Raw genomic sequence first — 25,284 nt, 5'->3', positions numbered from 1 at the left:
ATGGGTATAGTGGGCGTGGTGTAAGGGGCGTGGGCGGGGCGTGGGCACAGTGGGCGTGGTGTGAATGGAGGGGGCGGGGCGTGTTGGGGCAGCTGAAGGCGGGCACTCGGGCCAGGGATGGAGAGGTAAAGGGACATGGCCGCAGGGGTAGAGCTCCTGTGAGCGTCTTCTGCAGGCAGCAGTGGGGTGCGGGTCTCAGGTGCTAGGCCTGTGGACTCCACCCTCACTCCTGGGAGCCACAGACACAGCCACTCAGAGCCACAGAGGCAGAGTGCGCGGCCTGAGCTTCGCCTCCTGAGTAGCCAGGCTTACCCAGGCAGGCGCGAGACCCCAGCGACTGGGCCCAGCCTATCTTGTTTTCGCAGATCCTGGGGCTTGAACTCAGTGCCTCTCCCTGAGCACTTTGTGCTCAAGGCTAGTGGCCTGTCACCTGAGCCACAGCGTCATTTCTAGCTCTCTGTGTGTGTGTGTGTGTGTGTGTGTGTGTGTGTGTGTGTGTGTGTGTGTGTGGTTTATTGGAGATAAGAGTCTCACAGGGACTTTTCTTCCCTGGCTGGCTTCAAAGCACGATCCTCAGATCTCAGCCTCCTGAGTAGTTAGGATGACAGGTGTGAGCTATTGGCACCCGGCCCCAGCCTATTTTTAAATTCATAGTCCATGGATCCAGTGAGTGCTTGCCTAGCATGTAGGAAGCTCTGTATTACAACACAAGTACCAACCAAGGGAGAAGTTGTGTGGGGGGGGGGGGTGAGGGAAGTGGAAGAGGAGGGAAGGAGAGGGAGAGAGGATGGAGAAGGTACCCGGCCACTCCTGTAATCCTAGCTATTCAAGAGGCTGGGATTCAGAGTCAGCCCAGGGCAGGAAAATCCAGGAGAATTATCTCCAGTGAACCAGCAAAAAGCCAGAAGTAGAGCTGTGGCTCAAGTGATAGAGTGTCCCCTTGAGCAAAAAAAAAAAAAAAAATAGCTCAGGGACAGTGGCGCCCATGCCTTGAATTCAAGCCTGAATACTGGCACAGAAAGAAAGGGAGACGGGCCAGGTGCCAGTGGCTCACGCCTGCCATCCTAGCTACTCAGGAGCCTGAGATTTGAGGACTGAGGTTCAAAGCCAGCCCAGGCAGCAAAGTCCTTGAGACTCTTATCTCCAATAAACCAACTAGAAAACCGGAAGTGGCGCTGTGGTTGAGGTGGTAGAGCGCTCGCCTTGAGCTGAAGAGCTGAGGGACAGCGCCCAGGCCCAGAGTTCAAGCCCCACGACTGACAAAAAGAGGGGTGGGGGGAATGGAGCAGGGGTTAGAGTGAAGACCTGGGCAGGCTGGGCGCTGTTGGCTTGTGCTGAGGGTCCAGAGATCGAGCCCCAGGACTAGCAAAGAAAAAAACTTCACAAAGATATGGACGGAGCAGAGCACAGGGTAGGGAAGGGGGGGGCGGGGGGCGCCCTCTAGTGTGGGCTCTGTGTTCCAGCACCAGCAGCAGGTGTTGCAGGCGGTGGAGAGGGCCAAGCAGGTGACCGTGGGCGAGCTGAACAGCCTCATTGGGGTGAGTGTCCTGGCACCCCACAAGCGCTAAACGGCGTGGTGGGCGGTCCAGCAGCCTGGGCTCTGGCGACCCTGCAGACCCCTCCATGGCGCAGACCCTCCGCTCACGCTGATGCTGAGCAATCCGTGTGCCAGCCTGGGGTGCCGGTGGGTGCCTGGCCTGCTCGCCCTGGCCCATCCTTTCTCCCCTCTAGCAGCAGCAGTTCCAGCCCTTATCCCATCATGCCCCGCCGGTGCCCCTCACCCCGCGGCCGGCCGGGCTGGTGGGGGGCAGCGCCACTGGGCTGCTCGCTCTGTCGGGAGCGCTGGCTGCACAGGCCCAGCTAGCAGCCGCTGCCAAAGAGGACCGCGCAGGGGTGGAGGCCGAGGGATCTGGGGGTGAGTGGGGTGACCCGGGGGGGGCTTTGGTAGAGGGCTGGGGGACACTGGCAGTGGCTGTGTGGGGGCTGTACTTAATCCCTAGTGCTGTGTGTCCTTAGGGAGATTGCTAGCCTTCTCTGGGCATGAATGGATTCAGTGCACTACTTGCAGGGATGGATATAGGAGATTCTTTGTTTGTTTTGTTGGTCGTGGGACTTGAACTCAGGGCCTGGCACCGTCCCTCAGCTCTTCAGCTCAAGGCTAGCGCTCTACCACTTGAGCCACAGTGCCACTTCCGGCTTTTATGGCTTATGTGGTGCTGAGGAATTGAACCCAGGGCCTCAGGCATGCAAGGCAAGCGCTCTACCACTGAGCCACCTTCCTAGCCCACCCCCTTGTTTGTTTGCTTATTTATTTATTTATGTATCTATTTATTTTTGGTGCCTGTCCAGGGGCTTGAACTCAAGGTCCAAGCACTGATGATGAACTTTTTTTTCTGCTCAATGCTGGCATTCTAACCACTTAAGCCACAGCTCCACTTCTGGTTTATTTTTTTGGTGGTTCATTGGAGATAGGAGTCATGCATTTTTCCTTCTCTGGGCTGGCTTCGAACTGTGATCCTCAGATCTCAGCCTCCCGAGTGGCTGGGATGACAGGCGTGAGCCACTGGGGGTGTCTGGACTTGGATAAGAGAGATTCTCAGCTGGGAAGGAGGTTTTATGAACTGGGTTGTACTTTGTACTCCACATTTATGGAGCATGAAGCCTTCATATTCTCTCTCTTTCTCTCTCTCTCTCTCGTCTGTTTCTCTGCCTCCTACCATCCTCCAGTGGAGAGAGCTGCAAGCAGGGTAAGTTGAGGCCTAGCAGCCAAAGCTGCTGCTTGTCCTGAGTCTGGGGGTACAGTGCGGGGAGAGCCCTGGGGTCTAGAGAGACTGCAGTTCTGACTTTCACACTGGGAGTCCAGGAGGCTTTTGGTGAGCGAGATGCCCAAGGCGTTGGAGTTTGCTTTACTCAGTCTCGGCTGGGAAGGTGGCTCAGTGGTAGAGCGCTTGCCTTGCATGCATGAGGCCATGGGTTCCATTCCTCAGCACCACATAAAGAGAAAAAGCCAGAAGTGGTGCTGTGGCTCAAGTGACAGAGCGCTAGCCTTGAGCAAAAGCAGCTCAGGGACAGTGCCCAGCCATGAGTTCAAGCCCCAGGACTCCGGGGGCGGTTGTGGGGGGAAGAATTCCACCTGTCATGCTAGTGACTCAGGGCTGAGCTCTGAGGATCGCAGTCAGAGCCGGCCTGGTCTGGAGTACGGTTTGGGAGCCGGGGCGCTGACCTTTCACCCGCACCTGTCCTGTCTCCCTGCAGAGCGCGTCCCCCTCGCCCCCTGAGAGCCTGGTGGAAGAGGAGCGACCCGGCGGCCCCGGGGGCCCTGGCAAGCAGAGGCCCGAGGACAAGGAGCTGTCTGGACCTTATGTGAGTCAGGGCCAGGCCCGGCCCGAGCCTTCCGTAGCTCGGGGCTGCCCGGACCCTCGAGAACCTTGCCTCTGTCCCCTGGCTCGCGCAGCACTGGCCAATCAGAAGAGACTCTGCTTGCAGGCTGGAGTCTGTAACGGCTCTGATCCCCCCAGGAGCCCCTCCACTGTGCAACCATTGGACCTCCCTCCTCCCTCCTCCCTCCCTCCCTGCCTCCCTCCCTCCCTCCCTCCATCTCTCCCTCCCTCCCTGCCTCCCTCCTGCCTCCATCTCTCCCTCCTTCCTTCCTTCCTTCCTTCCTTCCTTCCTTCCTTCCTTCCTTCCTTCCTTCCTTCCTTCCTTCCTTCCTTCCTTCCTTCCTTCCCTCCCTCCCTCCCTTCCTTCCTTCCTTCCTCCCTCGTCCTGGGGCTTTTACTCAGGACTCCGGTCTCTGTCTCCCACCCCTCTCCCAAAACAGAGGGGTACCCTGGGGCTGGGAAGGGGTGTGCAGAGGCGGGAGGCAGGGCGGCACCGCAGCGGCTCCCCGCCCCATGTTTCTCCCAGGAAAGCGATGAGGACAAAAGCGACTACAACCTGGTGGTGGACGAGGTAGGCGCGCGCACCGCTCCCAGCACAGGGCATGCGGGTGGGGCTGGGGAGGGGAGCCCAGACCCCCTAGCGTGGGGGCCAGGAAAAGTGGGGGTCGCCAGGCTGATTTCTCTTAGGGCACGGGAGGGGAAACTGAGGCCTTACCCTTACACAGCTGTCGTCAGACTTTTCAAGCCCGGATCTGAGCCACTGGGAGGTTTATTCCAGGTCCCCAAGGCCATCCAGGGTGCTCGGCTGGAGGGTGACGTGGGAAAACACACAGACCGATTCCTTCCAACCACCCCCCTCCTCGAACCCAGGACCAGCCCTCAGAGCCCCCCAGCCCGGCCACCACCCCATGTGGGAAGGCGCCCATCTGTGTCCCCGCACGGCGGGACCTGGTGGACAGTCCAGCCTCCCTGGCCTCTAGCCTTGGCTCACCGCTCCCTAGAGGCAAAGAGATTGGCCTGGTAAGGAAGGGTGTGGGGGGGGAGCCTTGAAACTCATTTTACAAACCATCCTGCAGGATGGGAAGGGGGGCGGCTGGAAACGGACACAGGACAATGAGAATTCAGCTTGGCTGGAGCAGTGTACTTTTTTCTGTCCTCCTGATTCTTCGGCCCCTTGGTTTTTTTCCTCTGTGGAAAGTCAGTAAATATTAAAAAGGTAACTTTGTCACAAAGCTTAGAAAATACAGAGGAGGCTGGCTGGCTGCCCTACATGGAGACCGAAGAACTCTTGAAATAAATAAGAAATAAACACAGGGAAGGAAAGAGAGCGAAAACCCCGGGGACGGAAGGGAAAGCGGGGCTGGACCCCAGAGACCCTGATCATGTAAAAAGTACCCACAATGCAGCTGCACTGGGGACCTCTCTCCCGCCCCCCCCCCCCCCACTGCCCCGCCCCTGCCTGGCACTTACCAGCGGAGACCATCAGTTTCCAGGCTCCTCTTCTCCCTCCCTCCCTCCCTCCCTTCCTCCCCAGCTCCGTTGCCATGGTAACCGCCAGAGGTTAGAGCTCAGACTCTAGTGGGGTTTTTGTTGTTGTTGTTGTTTTAAATTTTAGAGGGCTTTGTTTATTTATTTTGTTGCCCATCCTGGGGCTTGAACTCAAGGCCTGGGCGCTGTCCCTGGCTTCTTTTGTTCAAGGCGAGCGCTCTTCCACTTTGAGCCACACTTCCGGTTTTCTAGTGGTTCACTGGAGATAAGAGTTTCACGGACTTTCCCGCCCAGGCTGGCTTTGAACCGCGATCCTCAGATGTCAGCCTCCTGAGTAGCTAGGATGACAGGCGTGAGCCACCGGCGCCCATCTAGTGCCTTCTCTTAAAAGCTTTTCTTCCTCCCCTCTGGGGATATGCTGGGTGGAGGTGCGCAGGGCAGCTTTGTTCCGAAGCACGCAGAGGTCTCCCCGACCCTCCTGGGGGTGCCTTCCAGCCCCTTTTGGGCATATGACTCTGCAAAGGTGGTGGCACCCAGAGAAAAACGTGGGAAGTGGGGGGAATTGGACTCAGGGCCTAAGTGTTATCGCTTAGCTTTGTTCCCCCTCGAGGTTGGAACGCTACCACTTGAGCCACGCCTCCAGTCCAGCATCTTGCTGGTTAGAGATAAGACTCTCACCAAGGACTTTCTGTGCCTTGGCTGGTTTTTCAGGAAACTATCTGGTTTCTGAGCAGCTCCCTGGGCTGCTGGGCGCCCCCCATGCTGGGGTTCAGCCTGGCCCTGGCCCCCGCACCCCCCCACCCCCGGTGCCAGGGTTCAGCCTGGCGGTCAGCCCTGGACCCCCCCCACCCCCATGCTGGGGTTCAGCCTGGCCCTGGCTCCCGCACCCCCCCCACCCCCGGTGCCAGGGTTCAGCCTGGCGGTCAGCCCTGGACTCTCTCCTCCGCAGAGTGACCTTCCCACGGGGACCTCCGCCTGCAAGTCCTCTGACTCCTCCCCACCCCAGGACGCTTCCACGCCCGGGCCCAGCTCGGCCAGCCACCTCTGCCAGCTGGCCGCCAAGCCTGCGCCGTCCACGGACAGCATCAGTGAGCCCCCGTCCATCCCAGGGACCCTCTTCCTTCCGGCTTGCAGAAAATGGTGGAGAAACTTGAGGCCCAGATAGATGGAGTGACTCCCTCTACCTAGTACCCAGAAAAGAAACAGTCATACTTGGCCATTGGCTAGCTATGCCACCTTGGGCTGGTGACCCAACCTCTCTGAGCTTCACTTTCCTCCCTGCAAATCTGAGTGAGGGGGTGTGGGGGCAGGGCTCTGTGACCCCTGAAACAAGTTGGCTTCAGGACATGTCCTCTACCAAGTGGTGGAGGAAATGACTAGACCTCATTATCTGCGCCCCCCCCCCATAGGATCAGGGCTAGAGGAGGAGAGACTCAACACTAGGGTGTGGGTTTTGAAGGATGTGTAGGAGTTCACCAATTGAAGGCAAGGAAAGGCATGTCAGTCACAGGAATGGAATGTGTGGAGCTCTGGAGTTGTCCCTGGGTGTGCTGAGGTAGAGCCGCAGCATAGAAACTGTGGGCAGCGGGATCTGGGTACAGAAGGTCTGAGCCCTGTCTTGTCCCCTGTTGCTCAGCCCTGCGGAGCCCCCTGACTCTGTCCAGCCCCTTTACCACGTCCTTCAGCCTGGGCTCCCACAGCACCCTCAATGGGGACCTCTCCATGCCCAGCTCCTATGTCAGCCTCCACCTGTCCCCCCAAGTCAGCAGCTCGGTGGTCTATGGACGGTCTCCCATGGTGAGTGTTCAGGGTGAGGGGGCCCCAGCAGGAGGCTAGGGGTGTGTTTGGGGAAGTAAACCAGGAGGAGGGGGAATGGGGAAGTTTGCTTCACAATGCAGGGAGGGAAGACAATCTGATGGTCTCAGCACCCCCCACCCCCCAGCGGGGTCGGGTGTGGTGTTGCATGCCTGTAATCCCAGCACTGGGGAGGCTGAGGCAGGAGGATCTCAAGTGTCAGGCCAGTCTGGGCGCTGGTGGCTCACCCCTGTCATCCTAGCTTCTCAGGAGGCTGAGATCTGAGGATCGTGGTTCAAAGCCAGCCTGGGCAGGAAAGTCCCTGTGAGACTCTTATCTCCAATAAACCACCAGAAAACCGGAAGTGGTGCTGTGGCTCAAGTGGTAGAGCGCTCGCCTTGAGCTGAAGAGCTGAGGGACAGCGCCCAGGCCCAGAGTTCAAGCCCCATGACCACCACCACCAACAACAACAAAAAGCAAAAGGCCTAGTCCCTGGGAAGTTATTTCCAAAAAGCAGGAGTGGGAGGCTGGATTTGTTCTGGGGGCTTTGCAAACCCCTGGTCTGTAGCAAGTCTGGAACTCTAGACTCGCTGTTAGATCCTCGGGGCTCCCTGCAGTGCAAACCTCTGCTCCTGTCTCTGCTTCCTGACACAGATCCGGTCTTCCGATAAATGTGTGTGTGTGGGGGGGGGGGTTAGGACCAGTGAGCCTGGGAGGAGGCGGGAGGGAACAGCACCCAGGTGGCTGGGAGAGAACTTTTTTTGTCCTTTTCGGCAGATGGTATTTGAGTCGCACCCACATCTCCGGGGGTCGTCCATCTCCTCCTCTCTGCCCAGCATCCCTGGTGGAAAGCCGTGAGTACTAGGGAGGGTCTCCCCACACTGGGACCCAGCTGTCCTCCCACCCTCCTGAGGGATTGGTGTGGGTGGACTTGGGGGTTTCCTAGTTCCTGACCCTTCCTGAAAGTCCCTTCTATGGGGTAATGGGGGTTCTCTGATGAGTTTCAGGGGGAAAACAGCAAATGCAGGCTAGTAGTTTTATGGGGAGCATGTGTGTGTAGTGGGGGGGTAGATACTGCCCCTAGGAGACAGCTGGCCATATCAGGTGGCTGTCAGGACTGAGGGGCTCCTGGCGCGAGGTGGGGAGATGACCCTAGAAAACAACCTAGTGGCAAATATCACTACAACTTTCTGCAGTCTGAGTATTTGTTGTTGGTGGTGGTCGTGGGGCCTGAACTCAGGGCCTAGGCGCTGTCCCTGAGCTCTTCTGCTCAAGGCTGGTGCTCTACCACTTGAGCCACAGCGCCACTTCTGGTGCTTCATTGGAGATAAGAGTTTCGTGGATTTTCCTGTACTAGCTGGCTCCAACCACCATCCTCAGATCTCAGCTTGCTGAGTAAGTAGGATTACAGGGTGTGAGCCACCTGCACCTGGCGCCTGAGAATATTCTAGACTCAGCATGGTCCTCTCAGGTTGCCTGCAAGCGTGTGTGGTTTCTGAGCACTCACAGTGCGGCCCCAGTAGCTCAGCTGACCTTTTAGCTATTCACGGTCGGGTTAGGTACGGGATGCTAATGGCTCACAAAATCCTAGCTGGCTCAGGAGGCTGAGATCTGAAGACGACGGTTCGAAGCCATCCCAGGCAGAAAAGTCGGGTGACATTCTTATCTCCCACGAAGCACAAAAAGGCAGAGGTGGAGCTGTGGCTCGGAGTGGTAGCGCGCCAGCCCTGAATGAGACAGCTAAGGACAGCGCCCAGTCCTAGTCCTAGCGCTGGCACCAAAAGAGACAGAAAACAGTTGGGCTATTTAAGTGGCCACGGGGCTGCCGTCGCCGGCGGTGCCCGGCCCGGCGCCCGGCCCCGGGGCTCGCTCGCCGGTGATCAGAGGCGCCCTCGGGCGGGAGGAGGGCGGGGGGCGCGCGCCGCGGCCTCCCGGGTCAGGCCCCCCACTTTGCAGGGCCTACTCCTTCCACGTGTCCGCCGACGGCCAGATGCAGCCGGTGCCCTTCCCCTCGGACGCGCTGGTGGGCACGGGCATCCCGCGGCACGCGCGCCAGCTGCACACGCTGGCGCACGGCGAGGTGGTCTGCGCCGTCACCATCAGCGGCTCCACGCAGCACGTGTACACGGGCGGCAAGGGCTGCGTGAAGGTGTGGGACGTGGGCCAGCCCGGCACCAAGACGCCCGTGGCCCAGCTGGACTGCCTGGTGAGGGCGGGGCTTAGTCCCGGGAGGGGCGGGGCGCACGCCAGGCCTGGAGCCAGTCAGGAAAGAGTTACAAGGTGGCAGGGGCGGGGCTTAGGATGCTAATATAGGCGAGGCTTCCGTGTAAGCCAATTGGTGCCTGTAGCCCTCTCGGGGGTGGGGCCTAATGGTCTTTCAGCCCAAAGTGGGTGGGGTCACCGCAAAACGGGTAGAAGCGGTAGTCAACCAAGGCGGGATTTGCAGGTTGTAGGCCGAGGGGGGCGGGACTTTCAGGCTGATGGGTGGGGCTTGTGAACGGATGGACAGACTTGCAGGCTAATGGGCAGGGCTTGAAGGTCGGTGGGGCGGGACTATATGCCCATGGGGCGGGACTTGCAGGCCAGTGGGTGGGGTTGAAGGCTGATGGGCCAATGACATGAGGGTGTTGCAGGTCATAGGGCGGGGGCAACAGTTTCCAGGGCCCCCTGGGGATGAGGCATCCGAGCATCCGCGGGGCTGGACTTGCAGGCCGATGGGTGGGGTTTGCAGGCCGATGGGTGGGGTTTGCAGGCCGATGGGTGGGGTTTGCAGGCCGATGGGTGGGGTTTGCGGGCCCACGGGTGGGGTTTGCGGCCGATGGGTGGGGTTTGCAGGCCGATGGGTGGGGTTTGCAGGCCGATGGGTGGGGTTTGCAGGGCCCACGGGTGGGGTTTGTGGGCCGATGGGTGGGGTTTGCAGGCCCACGGGTGGGGTTTGTGGGCCGATGGGTGGGGTTTGCAGGCCCACGGGGTGGGGTTTGCAGGCCGATGGGTGGGGTTTGCAGGCCCACGGGGTGGGGTTTGCGGCCCACGGGGTGGGGTTTGCAGGCCCACGGGGTGGGGTTTGCAGGGCCAAGCCCTGGGGCGGTGCTGGATCGAGGCTGGGTGGATGGCACCCCGCAGGCGGCCTCCCGGCCCCGGGGGCCGGCCCAGCCCTGCCCTTGCTTCTGTCCTCGGCCGGCTGCCGGCTGCAGAACCGGGACAACTACATTCGCTCCTGCAAGCTGCTGCCCGACGGCCGCAGCCTGATCGTGGGCGGAGAGGCCAGCACCTTGTCCATCTGGGACCTGGCGGCGCCCACGCCGCGCATCAAGGCCGAGCTGACCTCCTCGGCCCCGGCCTGCTACGCCCTGGCCGTCAGCCCCGACGCCAAGGTCTGCTTCTCCTGCTGCAGCGACGGCAACATCGTGGTGTGGGACCTGCAGAACCAGACCATGGTCAGGTGGGTGGCGTGGCCCGGCCCAGGGCGGACGGGGACCCCGGGGGTGGACACCGGGCCCCTTCTCCCCTTCTCCCTTCCCCAGGCAGTTCCAGGGCCACACCGACGGGGCCAGCTGCATCGACATCTCTGACTACGGCACCCGGCTGTGGACGGGAGGCCTGGACAGCACCGTGCGCTGCTGGGACCTGCGGGAGGGCCGCCAGCTCCAGCAGCACAACTTCAGTCCCAGGTGGGGCCGCGGGGCAGGGGCGGGGGGGGGGGGGGGGGGGGGGGGGAGGGCGGGGGGGGTGGAGGGGGCGGGGGAAAGGGCAGGGGCGAGGGGCAGGGGGGCAGGGGGCAGGGGGGCGGGGGGCAGGGGGCAGGGGCGCGGGGGGTGGGGGGGTAGGGGCGGGGGGCAGGGGTACAGGGGCAGGGGCCAGGAGCCAGGGGGCAGGGGTGGGGGGGGGCAGGAGGCAGGGGCTGGGGGGGCAGGGGTAGGGGGCAGGGGCCGGGAGCCAGGGGGCAGGGGCCGAGGGCAGGGGCAGGGGCAGGGGGTGCCCCCCAGATGCAGGAGTCCAGCGACGATGCCAAAGGAAGGCCAAGGCTAGATCTTCAGGTTTTATACATTGGGTTTGTCACCTCTTGGACCTGCCTGCTGTTCAGGGTTTCTATAGTTGGTCTGTCTGTCTGCCTGCCTGCCTGCTTGTCTGTCTGTCTCTCACACACACACACACACACACACACACACACACACACACACACACACACACACACACACACACACACACACACACACAGTTGCCCCAGGGTACCTTGAGATTTCTGCTCCTAGTGATCTTCAGACAAAGGCACTTCCTGTGTGTCCTCCTTTCTTTTTTCCAATTGACAAAACTCCTACTCATCTTTTTTCTTTTTTTTTTTTGGTTCCGGTCGTGGGGCTTGAACTCTGGGTCTGGGCGCTGTCCCTCAGCTCTTCAGCTCAGGCTAGCACACTACCACTTGAGCCACAGCGCCACTTCCGGCTTTTCTTTTTGCTTATGTGGTGCTGAGGAATTGAACCCAGGGCCTCAGGCATGCAAGGCAAGCGCTCTACCACTGAGCCACCTTCCCAGCCCTCCTACTCATCCTTAAAGGCCTATCTGTGGTTTGCCCTTCCTCCTGAAAACCTGAGGGCCAACCAGACTCTGTGTCATCTCTCTGCTCTTACTTTGGCTTCAAGATTTCTTTGATAGGGAAATAGGGGTGCAGGTGGACATACCCGTCCATCCCTTGTTCCTCAAGTTAACTGGTTTGCAAGTTCCACTGGCTGGTCCCACTTTTTTTGTCAGTCGTGGGGCTTGAACTCTGGGCCTGGGCACTGTCCCTGCGCTCTTCAGCTCAAGGCTAGCGCTCTACCACTTGAGCCACAGCGCCACTTCCGGTTTTCTAGCAGTTTATTGGAGATAAGAGTTTCAAGGACTTTCCTGCCCGGGCAGGCTTTGAACTGAAGATCCTCAGATCTCAGCCCCTGTGTAGCTAGGATTACAGTCATGAGCCACCAGCGCCCGGCTATGGGTCCCACTTTGTGTGGGAACATTTCCTAGTGGTGCACGCTTTAGTTTAGTTGTTTTTTTCTTTTTCTTTTTTCTTACCAGTCCTGGCGCTTAAACTCAGGGGCTGGGCACAGTCCCTGAGCTTCTTTTGCTCAAGGCTAGCACTCTACCACGTGAGCCACAGTATCACTTTTGATTTTTTCTGTGTATGTGGTACTGAGGAATCGAACCCAGGACTTCATGCATGCTAGGCAAGCACTCTACCACTGAGCCACATTCCCAGCTTATACACTTCGGTTCTTAAGTAGTTCAGAGCTTCACCCTTGCTCAGCTTGTTTGGCTGGACTGGTGCTATACCCCTTGAACCATGCCTCCTTCCTGCTTGTTGGTTATTGGAGATGGAATCTCATGGACTTTTCTGTTCAAGCTGGCTTCAAATATCTAGTCCTCCAGCTCTCAGCTTCCTGAGTAGCTGGGATTATGGGCACCATTACCAGGCAGGAAGATGCATAAAGCCCTTCACACTTCTCAACTATAAATGTATTTATTTATTTGGTGTGTGGGCCCATCCTGGGGCTTGAACTCAGGGCCTGGATGCTGTCCCTGAGCTTTTGCTCAAGGCCAATGATCTACTACTTGAGGCACAGCGCCACTTCCAGGTTTTTTCAGTGGTTTGGTGGCATCTCACAGACTTTCCCACCATGATCCTCAGATCTCAGCCTTCTGAGTAGCTGGGATTTCAGGCGTGAGCCACCGGTGCCCGGCTCTGCAGTACATTCTTGGCTTCCACTGGAGCCTTGTCTGTCAGTGAGACTTGGCGAGGTTGGCACGGGGCAGAGCGTCAGTCCTCAGGGTGCCTAGTGCGAGGGCACAGCGCAGAACGACGAGGAGAACACTTTGTGCTTTCCAATCCAAACAAACCCGGAGCTCTGGCAAGGCTCCAAGCTGGGTCTCCGAAGTTCTGGCTCCCAGACCTCTTTCATGGTCTCCCCGTGACCTTGAGCGTGCACAGTGACCTTGAGCCCAGGCTTCCTCAGCCTCTACCATCTGCTCAAGGGGGAGGGGGGGGCGACCATGGCCCTCCCCCCCACTTCCTCTCCTCCCTCCCTGCTTCCCCCCTTGTCCCCCCACCCCCATCCACAGCCCTGTGCACTCACAGTAGAAAATGGATGTGCGGCCCCGGGGTTCTGTGTAATTCTGATTAATATTAATGACTCGACACGCACTGGGCCCGCTGTGCACCCGGCCTGGGCCAGCTGCCTGTCTCCTGACTCCGCGGGGGCCTGCGGGGAAGAATGGGGGATGCTACTGATGTGTTGTTCCTGAGGATCTCCCCTCCAGCTCCCCCCAAAGAGAGTCTGGATTCACCACTGCCCTCTCTTCCCTTTAGATCTTCTCCCTCGGCCACTGTCCCAACCAGGACTGGCTGGCTGTGGGCATGGAGAGCAGCAACGTGGAGGTGCTGCACGTGCGTAAGCCCGAGAAGTACCAGCTACACCTGCACGACAGCTGCGTGCTCTCGCTCAAATTCGCCTCCTGTGGTACGGTGCCTGCGCTGCCCTGGGGCTCCCTACACCTCCTCCGTCATTCCCGGTTGTTTCTGGGCCAGGCGGGGCTGTCTTCCTCCTCCCCACCTTCTCCCCTCCCCCCCCCCCAAAAAAAGTGAAGTTTGGTGACTATCAGGTGGTTTGTGAGCATAAGTATATCAAAAGCATATAATCTGCTGGGCACTGGTGGCTCACACCTGTAATCCCAGCTACTCAGGAGGCTGAGATCTGAGGATCATGGTATGAAGCCAGCCTGGGCAGGAAAGTCCAGTTATCTCCAATAAACCACCAGAAAACCAGAACTGGAGCTGTGGTTCAATGTGGTAGAGTGCCAGCTTGGAGCAGAAAAGCTCAGGGACAGTGTCCAGGCTCTGAGTTCAAGCCCCATGGCCGAAAAAAATAATAAAATAGACCAGCTAACATTTCAGATATTACCTGGATTACACTAAAAAGCCAATACTTAATGAAGTTGGGCACCAGTGGCTCATGCCTGTAAATCCCAGCTACCCAGGAGGCTGAGATCTGAGGATCATGGCTTGAAGCCAGTTCAGCCAACGAAAGGTGTGTGAGACTCTTCCTCTCCAATTAACTGAGGAAGACAAAACAAAAACCCAGAAATGGAGCTGTGGCTCAAGTGGTAGAGTGCTAGCTTGAAGCAAAAACAAACAAAAACTCGGACAGTGCCCAGGCTACAACTTGAAGCCCCAGGACTGACCCAAAACATAAAAAATGAACAAAAAAAAAAAAGAAAATTGAGGCTTGTAGTAACTGAGTTGGGCAGCCTGCCCGTGGCTCAGCCAGCGGTCCCCTAGGATGTTCACTAGACCATGTGCACACAAAGGAAGACACTGAGCCCCAGGCCCGGGCCGCAGGCCACCCTGTATCTCACGCCTCTGTTCTCGGCCCTCCCCAAACAGGGCGCTGGTTCGTGAGCACGGGCAAGGACAACCTGCTGAACGCCTGGAGGACACCCTACGGAGCCAGCATCTTTCAGGTACATCTGAAGGGGGACGGGGCAAGAGAGCACCCGCCCGTGTTTGAACCCCCTCCGAGAGTCCCACTTCCTCCCTCTGGATCCACCTCTTCTAGGCATTTCCTCTCACCGCGTCTGCTTCTCGCTCTGGGCATGATGGCCTCCGTGTAGTTTGGTCAAAGCTTGCTTTTCATGGCTGAGTAATACTCCAGTGTGAGTGGAGCGTGCTGGGTGTCTACCTGTTCGTGTCCATGTCCACTTGTTAGCTACTGTGCATCCTGCTGCTCTGGATGTCTGAGGGCAGGTCTCCTGTGAGCGGATTTTCATGCTTTTCCAGAGACCTTTTGGACGGTGGGTTCTGGTAAACCTGTTGGACCCGTCAAGCACAGAGAGCCTGAGCCTGTAATTCTAGCTCATCAGGAGGCTGAGATCTGAGGGTCACCGTTAGAGGCCAGTCCAGGCAATGAAACTGTGCAGCTGTTATTTTCAATGGATAACCAAAAAGCTGGAAATGGAGGTAGAGCTCCAGTGGTAGAGCACCAGCCTTGAGCAGAAAAGCCAAGTTGGATCATGAAACCCTGAGTTCAAGCCATAGTACCAGTGCATGCATGTGTACACATACACACACACACGCACACATGCACACGCCATTGTTTGATACATACTAAACGTACTTACCCTGTCTTACACACAGCACACACATTACCTGAGGAAAATCATTTCTCGCAACCTGTTTTACCCTAAAGTGCTGCGGGCCTCCTCTAGTGTTCTAGTAGACAAGGAAAGCATTTGTACTTCTGGCTCCTTTTGTGAACTGGTTGGAGGTGTCTCATGGACTTTCCTGCCCAGGCTGGCTGTGAGCCGTGATCCTCAGATCTCAGCCTCCTGTGTAGCCGGGATGACAGGCGTGAGCCCCCAGCGCCCGGCCTCACACTGTCTTTTGGTCAAACCACTGTAAGTGGCGCTGCTGTAAATCAAGACGTCCCAGGAGTGTGTGGCGTTTCCAGCGCACCATGGCGATGGTCCTCTCCTCACCTCCCCTCTTCCTGTGTCTTCTCCCCACCCCACCCCCTCCCGGCTGGCAGTCCAAGGAGTCATCCTCCGTCCTGAGCTGTGACATCTCCAAAAACAACAAATACATCGTGACGGGCTCCGGGGACAAGAAAGCCACCGTGTATGAGGTGGTGTACTGAGACCACCTTCCCCTGCGCCCAGTCCGGCTCCCTGGGGTGACCGGGGTGGGGCCTCCCTGCGTCCCTGCGGAGGTGGGGCGTGGCTCAGGGGAATAAATGTTCTTCTCACACCTGCCTCTCTGTCTCGGGGTGGGGAATGGGCTGTGTGGTTTCCCTCCTTCGTCACTGCCAGAGGACCCAGCTACATCCTAGTCCTGCCAGAACTTCTGCAGGGCTGGGCCCCAGGGGCTCACGCCTGTCATCCTAGCCACCCAGGAGGCTGAGATCTGAGGATCGCGGTTCAAGGCCAGCCCGGACAAGAAAGGCCCTGAGACTGTTCTCTTCAATGAACCACCAGAAGACCAGAAGTGGCGCTGTGGCTCAAAGTGGTAGTGCGCTGGCCTTGAGCGGAAGAGCTCAGGGACCGCGCCAGGCCCTGAGAGCAAGCCCCACAAAAACACCCAAAGTTTCTGCGTGAGACAAGGTCTGTCCATCTTGGTAAAGGCCCCCCCCCCCCGCCCCCCAGATGCCTCTGTCCCCACTTCCTGCACCCTGGGGCTGGTGATAAACTTACAAAGGGCAAAAGTGTATGTGGACCTGGGGATTTGAGGTTCCCGTCTGTGCTGGCTGGTCTCATGACCTCAGATCTGGAGGTGACACAGCCAGAACCCACTCTCCTGGCCAGAGGGTAAAGAGCCAGGGGCTGAGGTCCCACGAGCCCCTGCAGGAGGACACGCCTCCAATGACTCCCCCCCCCCCCCCCCCCCCCCCCGCCTTTATCTCCCTTCCATGTACTAACCAGGCCGACCCTGCTTAGCTTCCGAGATCAGACGAGATCGGGCACGTTCAGGGTGGTATGACCGTAGACCCCACCTCCCTTTATCACCGCCGCCAATCCTCGCCCCCATCATGACTCTTTTGGGGGATCACCTAAACCACATCCACACAGGAGCCCAGGGCCACACCTGGAGAGGGTCCAAGTGTCGGGAACTGGGGTGTCTTCCCGGCCTGCTCTACCCCGGTGGCTCCCCGGGCCCGGCCCACAGTCAAATGTCACTGTCCCCAACCCAAGGGCCACGGGCCACGCTGATAGGAATCATTCATTCCATTCATTCATTCATTGGTTCAGGGAGATCAAGGTCTGCGCGGGGGGAGGCAGTGGTCATTCTGCAGGCGGGGCAGGGGCTCAGCCCGCTGTAAGCTCCTATGGCTGCAGGGCTGGGTGGTTTCCTCCCTGCACGACACCCCTATTTTCACAGGATCTGCCCCCCCACTCAGGCCCCAGGAACCCCAGGCCTAAATTTGGCTGGAAAGCACAGGAAACCTGTGCCGCACCGCAGCTGTACAGCCCCCCTCAGAGCCGCACCCCACCTTCCCCTCGCCCCCTCAGAGGGGGGACAGATACCCACATGGCCTTTTCACATGCTTTATTACCAGTGACAAAGATCAGAGACTGTGGGACCCCCCCCCCAAACACTCCTCCTTCCCCTCCCCCACATCCTCCGGAGAGCAGGGAAGCCCAGCTGGAGCTGGGTGGGTGCCGGGGCGGGGCCCGGGCGCTCAGTAGGTGACCTGGTACACCGTGGCGTGCTGCTGGGAGCCGGTGACCACCAGACGGTTGCTGGAGGACACGGCGCAGCAGTTGATGCCGGAAGTCTCGGGGACCTGGGAGGGTGCGGCCGTCCCATGAGACGCGTGGGGGACACCCCAGGGAACACAGGTCCCCCACGGTCACTCATGTCCCCTCCCGCAGCCACCGTGGTACCTGGAAGACCTTGGCTCCCGTGGGCATGGCGTGGATGGTCACCATGTCGTCCATGCCGACGCTGGCCCACCACTGCCCTGGAACCAAGCGTGGGTCACAGCAGCAGCCCCGCCCCCCCTCCGCCCACACCAGCAAAGGCCCTGGGGCAGCCTGGCAGGGCTGGGCAGGGTCTGGGCTGCCTTGGGGGGAGATGAGGGGGAATCCTCGGGGGAAATTCTGCCTGGTCACTTACCATACGGGGAGAATGTCACCCCGAGAATGAGTTCCCCCTTACTCCCCACCATGCATGCTGGGGTCTCGGCAGAGGGCTGCAGCCAGTGCTGGCCGTTGGCCAGGCCCAGAATCAGCCGGTCGTCCTGGGGGCTCTGGCACAGGCTCATGATCTGGGGGGCGAGGGGGGAGGAATGTGATCAGACCCTGAGAGGGGCAGAGGGGGACAGGGGCGCGGGGTCCAGCCCCAAGGCCTGCTGTCTGCCTGGGCACTTCCGGTTGCCATGGTCTGTGGAACACACACACAAGGTTTGCGGCTCCCGGGTTTACAGCGGGAGCACCTGAAGCTTCCGTGCCGGTACTGAGGCTTGAACTCGGGTCTTGGGAGCTGTCCCTGAGCCTTGTCACTGAATGCTTGCACTCTACCACTTGAGCCACAGCTCCATTTCCAGCTTTTTGCTGGTTACCTGGAGATAAGAGTCTCATTGAGCCGGGTGCTGGTGGCTCATACTTGTCACCCTAGCTACTCAGGAGGCTGAGATCTGAGGATCTGGGTTCAAAGCCTGCCCAGGCAGGAAAGTCCCTGTAAGACTCTTATCTCCAATGAACCACCAGAAAACCAAAAGCGATGCTGTGGTTCAAGTGGTAGAGTGCTCGCCTTGAGCTGAAGAGCTGAGGGACAGCGCCCAGGCCCAGAGTTCAAGCCCCATGACCAACAAAAACAAAAAGTCTCATGGAATTTCTTGCCCAGGTTGGCTTCAAATTGCAATCCTTAGCTCTCAGCTTCCCGAGTGGCTGGATTTACAGTCGTGAGCCACTAGCACTGGACTCCTTTCTTTTAAGAGGGTTGTGCTGTGCACACCAGGAAGTTGTAAAACTGGCTTTCCTCCTTCTCTGCCCAGCTTTGGCAGGACAGGCTGCCATGGCTTGGCTCATGTCCCTGTCCTTTGGGATGACTTGGGAGGACGCGGCCACCCCGAGCCCAGTCCGTCTCCATCACGCACCTGAGAGTTGAATGGGAATTTCCTTAACTCCTTAGACATCCGCAGGTCCCAGCAGCGCAGACACGCGTCCAGGCCCCCTGCCCACACCTTGTGGCTCTTCACAGCCAGGCTTCGGGCTCCATTGGGGGGGCAGGAGATGTCCCTGGAGGGGCGGCCGCGGGGAGTGGGGTGACAAGACGCCAAGCACATGCCCCAGACACCACTGCTCGCTGGCTCACTGCCTCGCAAGAGGGTCAGCCACATAACGGAAGGGCCCAGAAAGGGGACTTTGGAGGCCGAGCTGCCCCCATGCCCTCGACTCCATCCTCCCTGCGATCCTGAGCCTCAGTCTACCCACACTGCCAAGTGGGCCCACAGAAATCCCTCACCACCAAGTCATGCTGGCATCTTCCAGAAACATCTATGCGAGCATGTGCCACAAAACAAAACAGCACTCCTGGGAGTTCAAATCCCAGTACCACCAAAAAAAAGGGGGAGGGGCGGGGCGGGAGGAGGGGCGGGAGGAGGGGCGGGAGGAGGGACCCTGCCCCGCACCTGATCACGCTGTGAACCCGCAGGTCCCACACCCGGACGATCCCTTCACTGAAGCCGGCCAGGACCAAGTTTTCCTCCACCTTGGCGGCCAGGGACTGGCAGGAGAGGGCGGGGCAGGGCAGCTCGTTCTTCACGAACAGCGAGGACGCCGACAGGTCCCACAGCTTCACGCCGGCCAGGTGGCGGCCGCCCGCCAGCAGCGTGGTGTTGTCCGAGGCCAGCAGGCAGGTGCGCAGGTAGCCGCGGGCCGGGGACACCTGGGTGGGCGGGGCCGCGGGCCGGCTGAGCCCCGCCCCCGAGGGCTGGCCACGCCCAACTCCGCCCGCCGCCGGCCACGCCCTCTGCAACCAGCCCCACCCCTAGTACTAGCCCTGCTCAACCACTACTTATGCCTGGCCCCGCCCCCGGGCCCCGGCCCCGCCCCGGCGAGGTCGGCCCCGCCCCCGCGAGTCCGTGGCCCCGCCCCGGCCCCGCCCCCGCGAGGCCGGCCCCGCCCCTCACCTGTGGCCCGGGCCGCAGGTGGCTCTCCGGGAACCTGTCCTCCGCCACCTGGCCAGCCAGGCTCCACACCTTGACGCCGCCCTTGCTGCAGGTGAAGGCGTGGCGCGAGAAGCTGCTCACAGCCGCCGACAGCACCGGCTCCCCGTGGTTTAGCACCCGCACCTTCTCCACGCGGTGCGGGACCGCGAACCGCTTGGAGCGCCCGGGCTCTGCCGCCGTCCTGTCCCACGTGTCTTCGAAGTCCTCGGGGTCCCAGGTTCTCGGGAGGGGAGAGTTCGGAGATCACCCCCCTGCCGACCACGGGGTCCAGTCCTTCCAAACCCCGGGGGCTCTCAAGTCTTGCTCCACGCCCACGCTTCGCCTTGGGAGAGCAAACTCCTACTCGTCCTTCAAGGCCCTAACCATGATGCCCCTTCTTCCAGGAAGTCAAACCAACACTTCTGGTCCTACTTCCTTCCCCTTATGGACAACAGGAGAGTCAGCTACCCCTCCTCCCCCCAAATCACCTTCTCTCCGGGGCGGCAAGCTGCGGGATACTCACAGGGGCTTCAGAAATGGACCCGTGGCATCAGGCAGCTCCTGTGGGGTGAAAAGCGCTCAGAGGCCGGGGTCATGCTCTCCCCAGCCCAGCCCTCGCGGTGAGTGCTCACCTGGGACTCAGGGGGCTGGGGGCTGTCTTTTGGGGGACGCAGGATAGACTTGGTCACCATGGAAACCGGCTGGTGACTATAGAACTGTCCAGTTTGGAAGCGGACTCTCTTCCCCAGGGTCATCGTCTCCTCTTCCTCTTCCACCTCCACCTCCTCCTCTTCCTCTTCCGGTTCCTTTTCCCATTCACCCAGGTCACTGGGTTCCAGCACCTTGTTCCCCTGTGCCCAGGGCCGTGGAGCAGTCAGGGGACCCCTAGGGCCCCTCTGAGCCTGGGGACGGGTTAACCCCATGCAGCCTGCCTGAGATCCCCCCGGGTCAATGGGGGGGCAAGCTGCAGGTGCTGAGCACCCCAGGGACCAGGCAGGAAGAGGCCCCTCAGCCCACACTGGGTCACCCCAGCCCCCCCAGGCCCGCCGCCACTCACCCCAACCTGTGCGGTCACTGTGGCCACGGCCAAGGAGAGCATGGAGAAAAAAAGCAGGGGTTTGTGAGCTGCCCTCCCCTGCACCCCAACACTGCCTAAGCCAGCCCTCCTCCCCCTCCCGTCCCCTCTCCCCATGGGATACCCTCCGAGTGAGAGGCCCGGAGGAAAAGACGCCACAGCTCCTGCGTGAGCGCGTCGTGCCAGAACTGGGGTTTGGCGCCACGGGGCGGGGGCCGCTCGTCCCCCCGCAGGGCCTGGGGCAGCCGGCCGGAAGACTTGGGGTCCGCGTCTGGGGGATCCTGTGGGCTCCTGGCTGTGGCACACTGGGGGAGTTTGGGGCTCGCTAGCTCTTTTGCAGCCCAGCCCAGGTCCAGCTGGAAGTACAGGAGGGATGTGTGAGGTCCATGTGGGGGACCCCCTTCCCTGAGTGACCCCCCCACAGCCAGCAGGACCCCGAGACTCACCTCTGTGGTCTGCTTCTTCAGGAGTGAATTACACTTCTCCATCTGCTGCAAGAAACTGTTTACCTGGGGGGGGCGGGGGGGGGGGGGGGAGGGGGGGGCAGCCTGGATGAGTGACAGTCTGGAAGCCGCCCCACCTCCACCAGCAGCTGGGTTGTTGGGGTTCACACCTACCATCCCAACTAAACTGGAGGCCAATGATCTGGCAGGGGGCGGGGGGGGGTGGGGGGGGGGGGGGGGGGGGGACAGGAAACAAGACCAGTCCTGGGGCTTGAACTCAGGCCCTGGGCACTGTCATTTCTTTTGCTCAAGGATGGTGCTGTACCATTAGAGTCACAGCCCACTTCCAGCTTTCTGGTGGTTAATTGGAGCTTTTAAGAGTCTGGTGGAGCCGGGCGCCGGTGGCTCACGCCTGTCACCCTAGCTACTCAGGAGGCTGAGATCTGAGGATCACCGTTCAAAGCCAGCCCGGGCAGGAAAGGTCATAAGACTCTTCTCTCCAAGGAACCACCAGAAAACCGGAAGTGGCGCTGTGGCTCAAGTGGTAGAGCGCTCGCCTTGAGCTGAAGAGCTGAGGGACAGCGCCCAGGCCCAGAGTTCAAGCCCCACGACTGACAACAAAACACACAAGCCAGGCACCTCTTGTGGGGAGCCAGGGGTCTCACGGGAGGGCCCCCAGCCAGGCCCCTCCTTCCTCTGCCGACAGCCCTGCATGGCCCCCACCTGCCCCAAGGTCACAGCCCCAGGATGCCCCAGTCCTGAGGGATGGACTCCAGCCCCTCCTGGATCCCCATGCTTTGTGTTCCCAAGAGGAGGAAGGTCAGCCCCCTGTACCCCTACTTTCCCTCCCCACCTCCTGCCCCCCACTTACCTGATTGTGATGTTCTTGGATATTGTGCTGGACTTCCTTGAGCTGAAACCAAGGCACAGCTCATGCTGAGTGACCCTGAAAAAGCTGCTTTCCCTCTCTGGTCCTCTCAAATAGGACATGTCCACCACACTCACACTCATGCCAATTTAGGTCACCTCTGTTCTCTCCTCCTCCTCCTCCCAGATCTCCCAACACAGTGGCCTCCAGACATTGGCTCCATTCAGGGACGCTGGGTTCTACCTCACACATTTGCACAGGCTCCACCACCCGTCAATCTCCGCAGGACCTTAACCATTCCTCGGGAGCACCTCCCCCGGGAAAGTCACTTCCTGTGGGATCGCATGCCAGAGACCCCGGCTGTTGGCAGATCCTTGTCCCTTGCCTGTGCCCGGATCTCTCAGGTGGCCACAAACATGACCACTGACATTAAATCAAGTTAAAAACAATTCATGTCAGGCACCGGCGGCTCACGCCTGTCATCCTATCTACTCAGGAGGCTGAGATCTGAGGATCTTGGTTCAAAGCCAGCCCGGGCAGGAGAGACGGTGAGACTCTTATCTCCAATGAACCACCAGAAAACCAGAAGTGGTGCTGTGGCTCAAGTGATAGAGCGCTCACCTTGAGCAAAAGGAGCTCAGGGATAGAGCGAGGTCCCCAGCTCAAGCCCCAGGACCAACCAATAAACCCCACCAGCAGACTCGTATGAAGAAGCCAATGGGCGGAGGGGAAGGACCGGCGGCAGCACTGCCCCAGGACGCTGCTCACCAGGAGGTTGAGAATCCCCAGCTGCTTCATGAGGTGCTCCGGGAGGAGATCTAGAAGATGCTCCGGGAACCTGAGGGAAGAAAGGCTTGGAGACCCAGAAGCCCAGCCCTGAGCCGCTCCACCAGGAGGCCGCAAGTCCTTTGTTTTTGTGCAGGCCTCCTTCTGCAGCCCAGCCTGGCCCCAACTCCAAAGACAGCACTGGTGGCTCACGCCTGTCATCCCAGCTACTCAGGAGGCTGAGATCTGAGGATGGCAACTGGAAGCCAGCCTGGGGAATAAAACCACCCCCACAAAGCCAGAGGTGGAGCTGTGGCTCAAGTGGTAGAGCGCCAGCCTTGCTCAGGGACAGACACGCAGGCGGGCACTGCCACACTACCTAAGGTTCTGTAAGTGGGGGTGACCTCTGGACCTGGGGTCACGTGAGGCCCATGTCCTTCCCCCCAGCCACACCCCAACCTCATGAAGTGCTCCCCTCACATGAGAGGCATCAGATGCACGTGGAAGGGGAAAGCAACCTTTCCATCGATGTTAATTAAGGTGCGGGTGACTGGTTGCTTTGCCTTGGGGACTGGGCTTGGTTGTTTTTTGGGGGGGAAGGGGTTCAGAGTCCCAGGGGAGTTGATGGAGCCAATTCAGGCCCAGACACGCCTTCACCTGTGGGCATCCTTACCCGTGGAAGCCGGACTTGAGCTGGACCTGGGTGAGGGGGAAGGGAGGAGGCTGAAACCAGGGGGGAGGGAAAGGGGGAAGGGGGGAGCAGCACCCCAACCCCCCACGGTACCCTGAATGTGGTCACTGTTTTTTGTTTTTGTTTTTGCCATTCCTGGGGCTTGAACTCTGGGCCTGGGTGCTGTCCCTCAGCTCTTCAGCTCAAGGCGAGCGCTCTACCACTTGAGCCACAGCGCCACTTCCGGCTTTTTTTGTTTATGTGGTGCAAGGAATCGAACCCAGGGCTTCGTGCATGCAAGGCAAGCGCTCTACCACTGAGCCACCTTCCCAGCCCCTCATTCTTCTACTTGTTCTATTTTACCTCTTGTTATGGTTGCTTGTCTTACACAGCTTGTTTATAAATTAAACTTTGCTTTTCCTTGTGTTTGTGTGTGTGCTGGTTCTAGAACTTGAATGCAAGGCCTGGGTGCTAGGTCTCAGCGTTTTTGCTCAAGGCTGGCGCTCTACCACCTGAACCACAGCTCCACCTCTGGCTTTTGGGGTTACTGGAAATACAAGTCTCCTGGACTTTCCTGCCTGGACTGGTTTTGGGTTATGATCCTCTGATCTTGGCCTCCTCAGTAGCTGGGCTCATAGGCTTGAGCCACAGAGCTCATCCATCCGCCTTTCCTTTTCCTTTTTTTTGGGGGGGGGGGGGCGGGGAAGTTCCTGGGGTGGGAACTCAGGGCCTCACACAGGTTAGGTACACGCTCTACCACTGTGCTACATGCCCAAGTCCCGCAAATTAAACTTTCTCAGTACGTTCATAAGTAGGAGTTCGACCATATTTATGCAGGGGCCTTGGAAGGGATTTCTGGATCAGGGAGCAGGATTGTTCTATTTTGCAGATTGTCGGAAAAAAACCTCAGATATTTACCATCTGGTCCTTCCAGCCCTGCCGGTGGGGGTGGGGGTGTCAGGAAGTTAAAATATTAACTGAATGGCCAGGTGCTGGCTGTATCCTAGCTACTCAGGAGGCAGAGATCTGAGGATCATGGTTTGAAGCCAGTTAGGGCAGAAAAGTCCCCGTGAGACTCTCATCTCCAATGAGCCACCAAAAGAAGCCGGAAGTGGCGTGGTGGCTCATAATGGTTGTAGGGCTACTCTTGAGCAAAAAAGAGTTCAGCGACAGTGCCTGGGCCCTGAGTTCAGGTCCCACAATTGACCAAAAATAACTGACTCAGGACGTTTAAGAGGAGTCACCTGCCCCACTGCCGGCCAGCTTAACTTTCAGAAAGCAGCTGGGGCTGGGGGGCTGGGTGGGGCCCTGGCCTTCCTCACCCAGGGATGGGTCATTGCTTCCAGCTGCCCACGTCTGGTCCCCTGTTTCCAAGTGGACAAGACAGGTGGACTGGCACCTGGGAGCTTCTCCCACCTGCCCTTCTCACCGGAGTCTCCATGATGGCAGAACTCTTGGGGAGCTGGTCCTCAGAGGTCATCTGAAAGCAAATGCACGCAGGACTCTGGTCAGAGATGCCAGACACAACAAGGAGACCGCAGGTCCAGAAGTGACCCACAAACCGCAGCCCCGTCCCCCAACCCCACCCTGGAGCCGGGCTGCCAGCACCTGGGGGTATCTGGGGGCCCGCCTCACATGTCGGTGGTGTTGGTGAGGTGGCAAGGGATGTCCCAAGCCATGCACCCCCCGGTCTCCCCCCTCTGCCATGGGACACCCACATACTCCCTGGGGGAACAGTCAGGGAGGGTGAGGCCGGAGAGCCCCCCCAAAAGGGAAATCTTAAGATTTGAGACAACTTCCTGAGGGCAAAAAAGCCAAGGGTTGTGTAGGATGAGTAAGAGTTTGCCAGGTAGAATTTATGAGAAGAGAGACAGACAGACAGACCCTGGCCCACCCATCACTCCCGTCCCTCCCCCAGGGCTGCCCCCCCGGCCCCCCAGGCCCGGACCCCCCACAGCGCCCCTCCAGGAAGCTGGCCCGCCCGCCACGCACCGCCCCCACCCGGGCGGGGCCGGGGAGCCGCGCAGAGCGGAAGCCGCCGGGGTCAGCCAAGTTCAGGGCAGGAGGCGGTGCCTCCGCCCCCACGCGGGGGGCCATTTGACCCGTCTGGCCCCGCCCCGCCCC

General features: G+C 59.6%; 2 protein-coding genes across 3 annotated transcripts in view; one reads left to right on the top strand and one right to left on the bottom strand.

Moving 5' to 3' along the window:
- Positions 1-15,436, top strand: part of Tle2 (TLE family member 2, transcriptional corepressor) — a 39,142-nt gene extending 23,706 nt beyond the window's left edge. The window contains 16 exon segments of the mRNA XM_042669910.1: positions 1,464-1,538; positions 1,732-1,915; positions 2,728-2,747; positions 3,256-3,363; positions 3,907-3,951; positions 4,251-4,400; positions 5,818-5,956; positions 6,505-6,665; positions 7,440-7,516; positions 8,619-8,868; positions 9,857-10,104; positions 10,187-10,326; positions 12,076-12,083; positions 13,006-13,156; positions 14,080-14,156; positions 15,221-15,436. Coding sequence (XP_042525844.1) covers positions 1,464-1,538; positions 1,732-1,915; positions 2,728-2,747; positions 3,256-3,363; positions 3,907-3,951; positions 4,251-4,400; positions 5,818-5,956; positions 6,505-6,665; positions 7,440-7,516; positions 8,619-8,868; positions 9,857-10,104; positions 10,187-10,326; positions 12,076-12,083; positions 13,006-13,156; positions 14,080-14,156; positions 15,221-15,328 — 1,941 coding nt within the window. The 3' untranslated portion in view covers positions 15,329-15,436.
- A 1,317-nt stretch (positions 15,437-16,753) lies between these two features.
- Tle6 (TLE family member 6, subcortical maternal complex member) lies at positions 16,754-25,060 on the bottom strand. 2 transcript variants are annotated; one of them, XM_042669898.1, is made up of 16 exons: positions 24,769-25,060; positions 24,590-24,640; positions 23,164-23,189; positions 22,494-22,578; positions 21,729-21,770; positions 20,861-20,923; positions 20,539-20,770; positions 20,397-20,413; positions 19,972-20,190; positions 19,863-19,900; positions 19,322-19,580; positions 18,821-19,077; positions 18,287-18,428; positions 17,305-17,455; positions 17,073-17,149; positions 16,754-16,972 (listed from the first exon to the last, which is right to left on the bottom strand). In XM_042669898.1, the coding sequence occupies exons 1-16, from the start codon at positions 24,865-24,867 to the stop codon at positions 16,868-16,870; spliced, it is 1,863 nt and encodes a 620-aa protein (XP_042525832.1). In that variant the 5' UTR covers positions 24,868-25,060; the 3' UTR covers positions 16,754-16,867. The 2 variants fall into 2 exon arrangements, with proteins under 2 accessions (XP_042525832.1, XP_042525833.1); XM_042669899.1 differs by having other exon boundaries at positions 22,494-22,563.
- Positions 25,061-25,284: the final 224 nt, after the last annotated feature.

This window comes from Dipodomys spectabilis, unplaced genomic scaffold, assembly GCF_019054845.1.
Source record: "Dipodomys spectabilis isolate Male_0828 unplaced genomic scaffold, ASM1905484v1 ptg000511l, whole genome shotgun sequence".
NCBI lineage: Eukaryota > Metazoa > Chordata > Mammalia > Rodentia > Heteromyidae > Dipodomys > Dipodomys spectabilis.
Note: the sequence above shows the minus strand (reverse complement) of the source record. Positions and strands in the feature narration are given on the sequence as shown.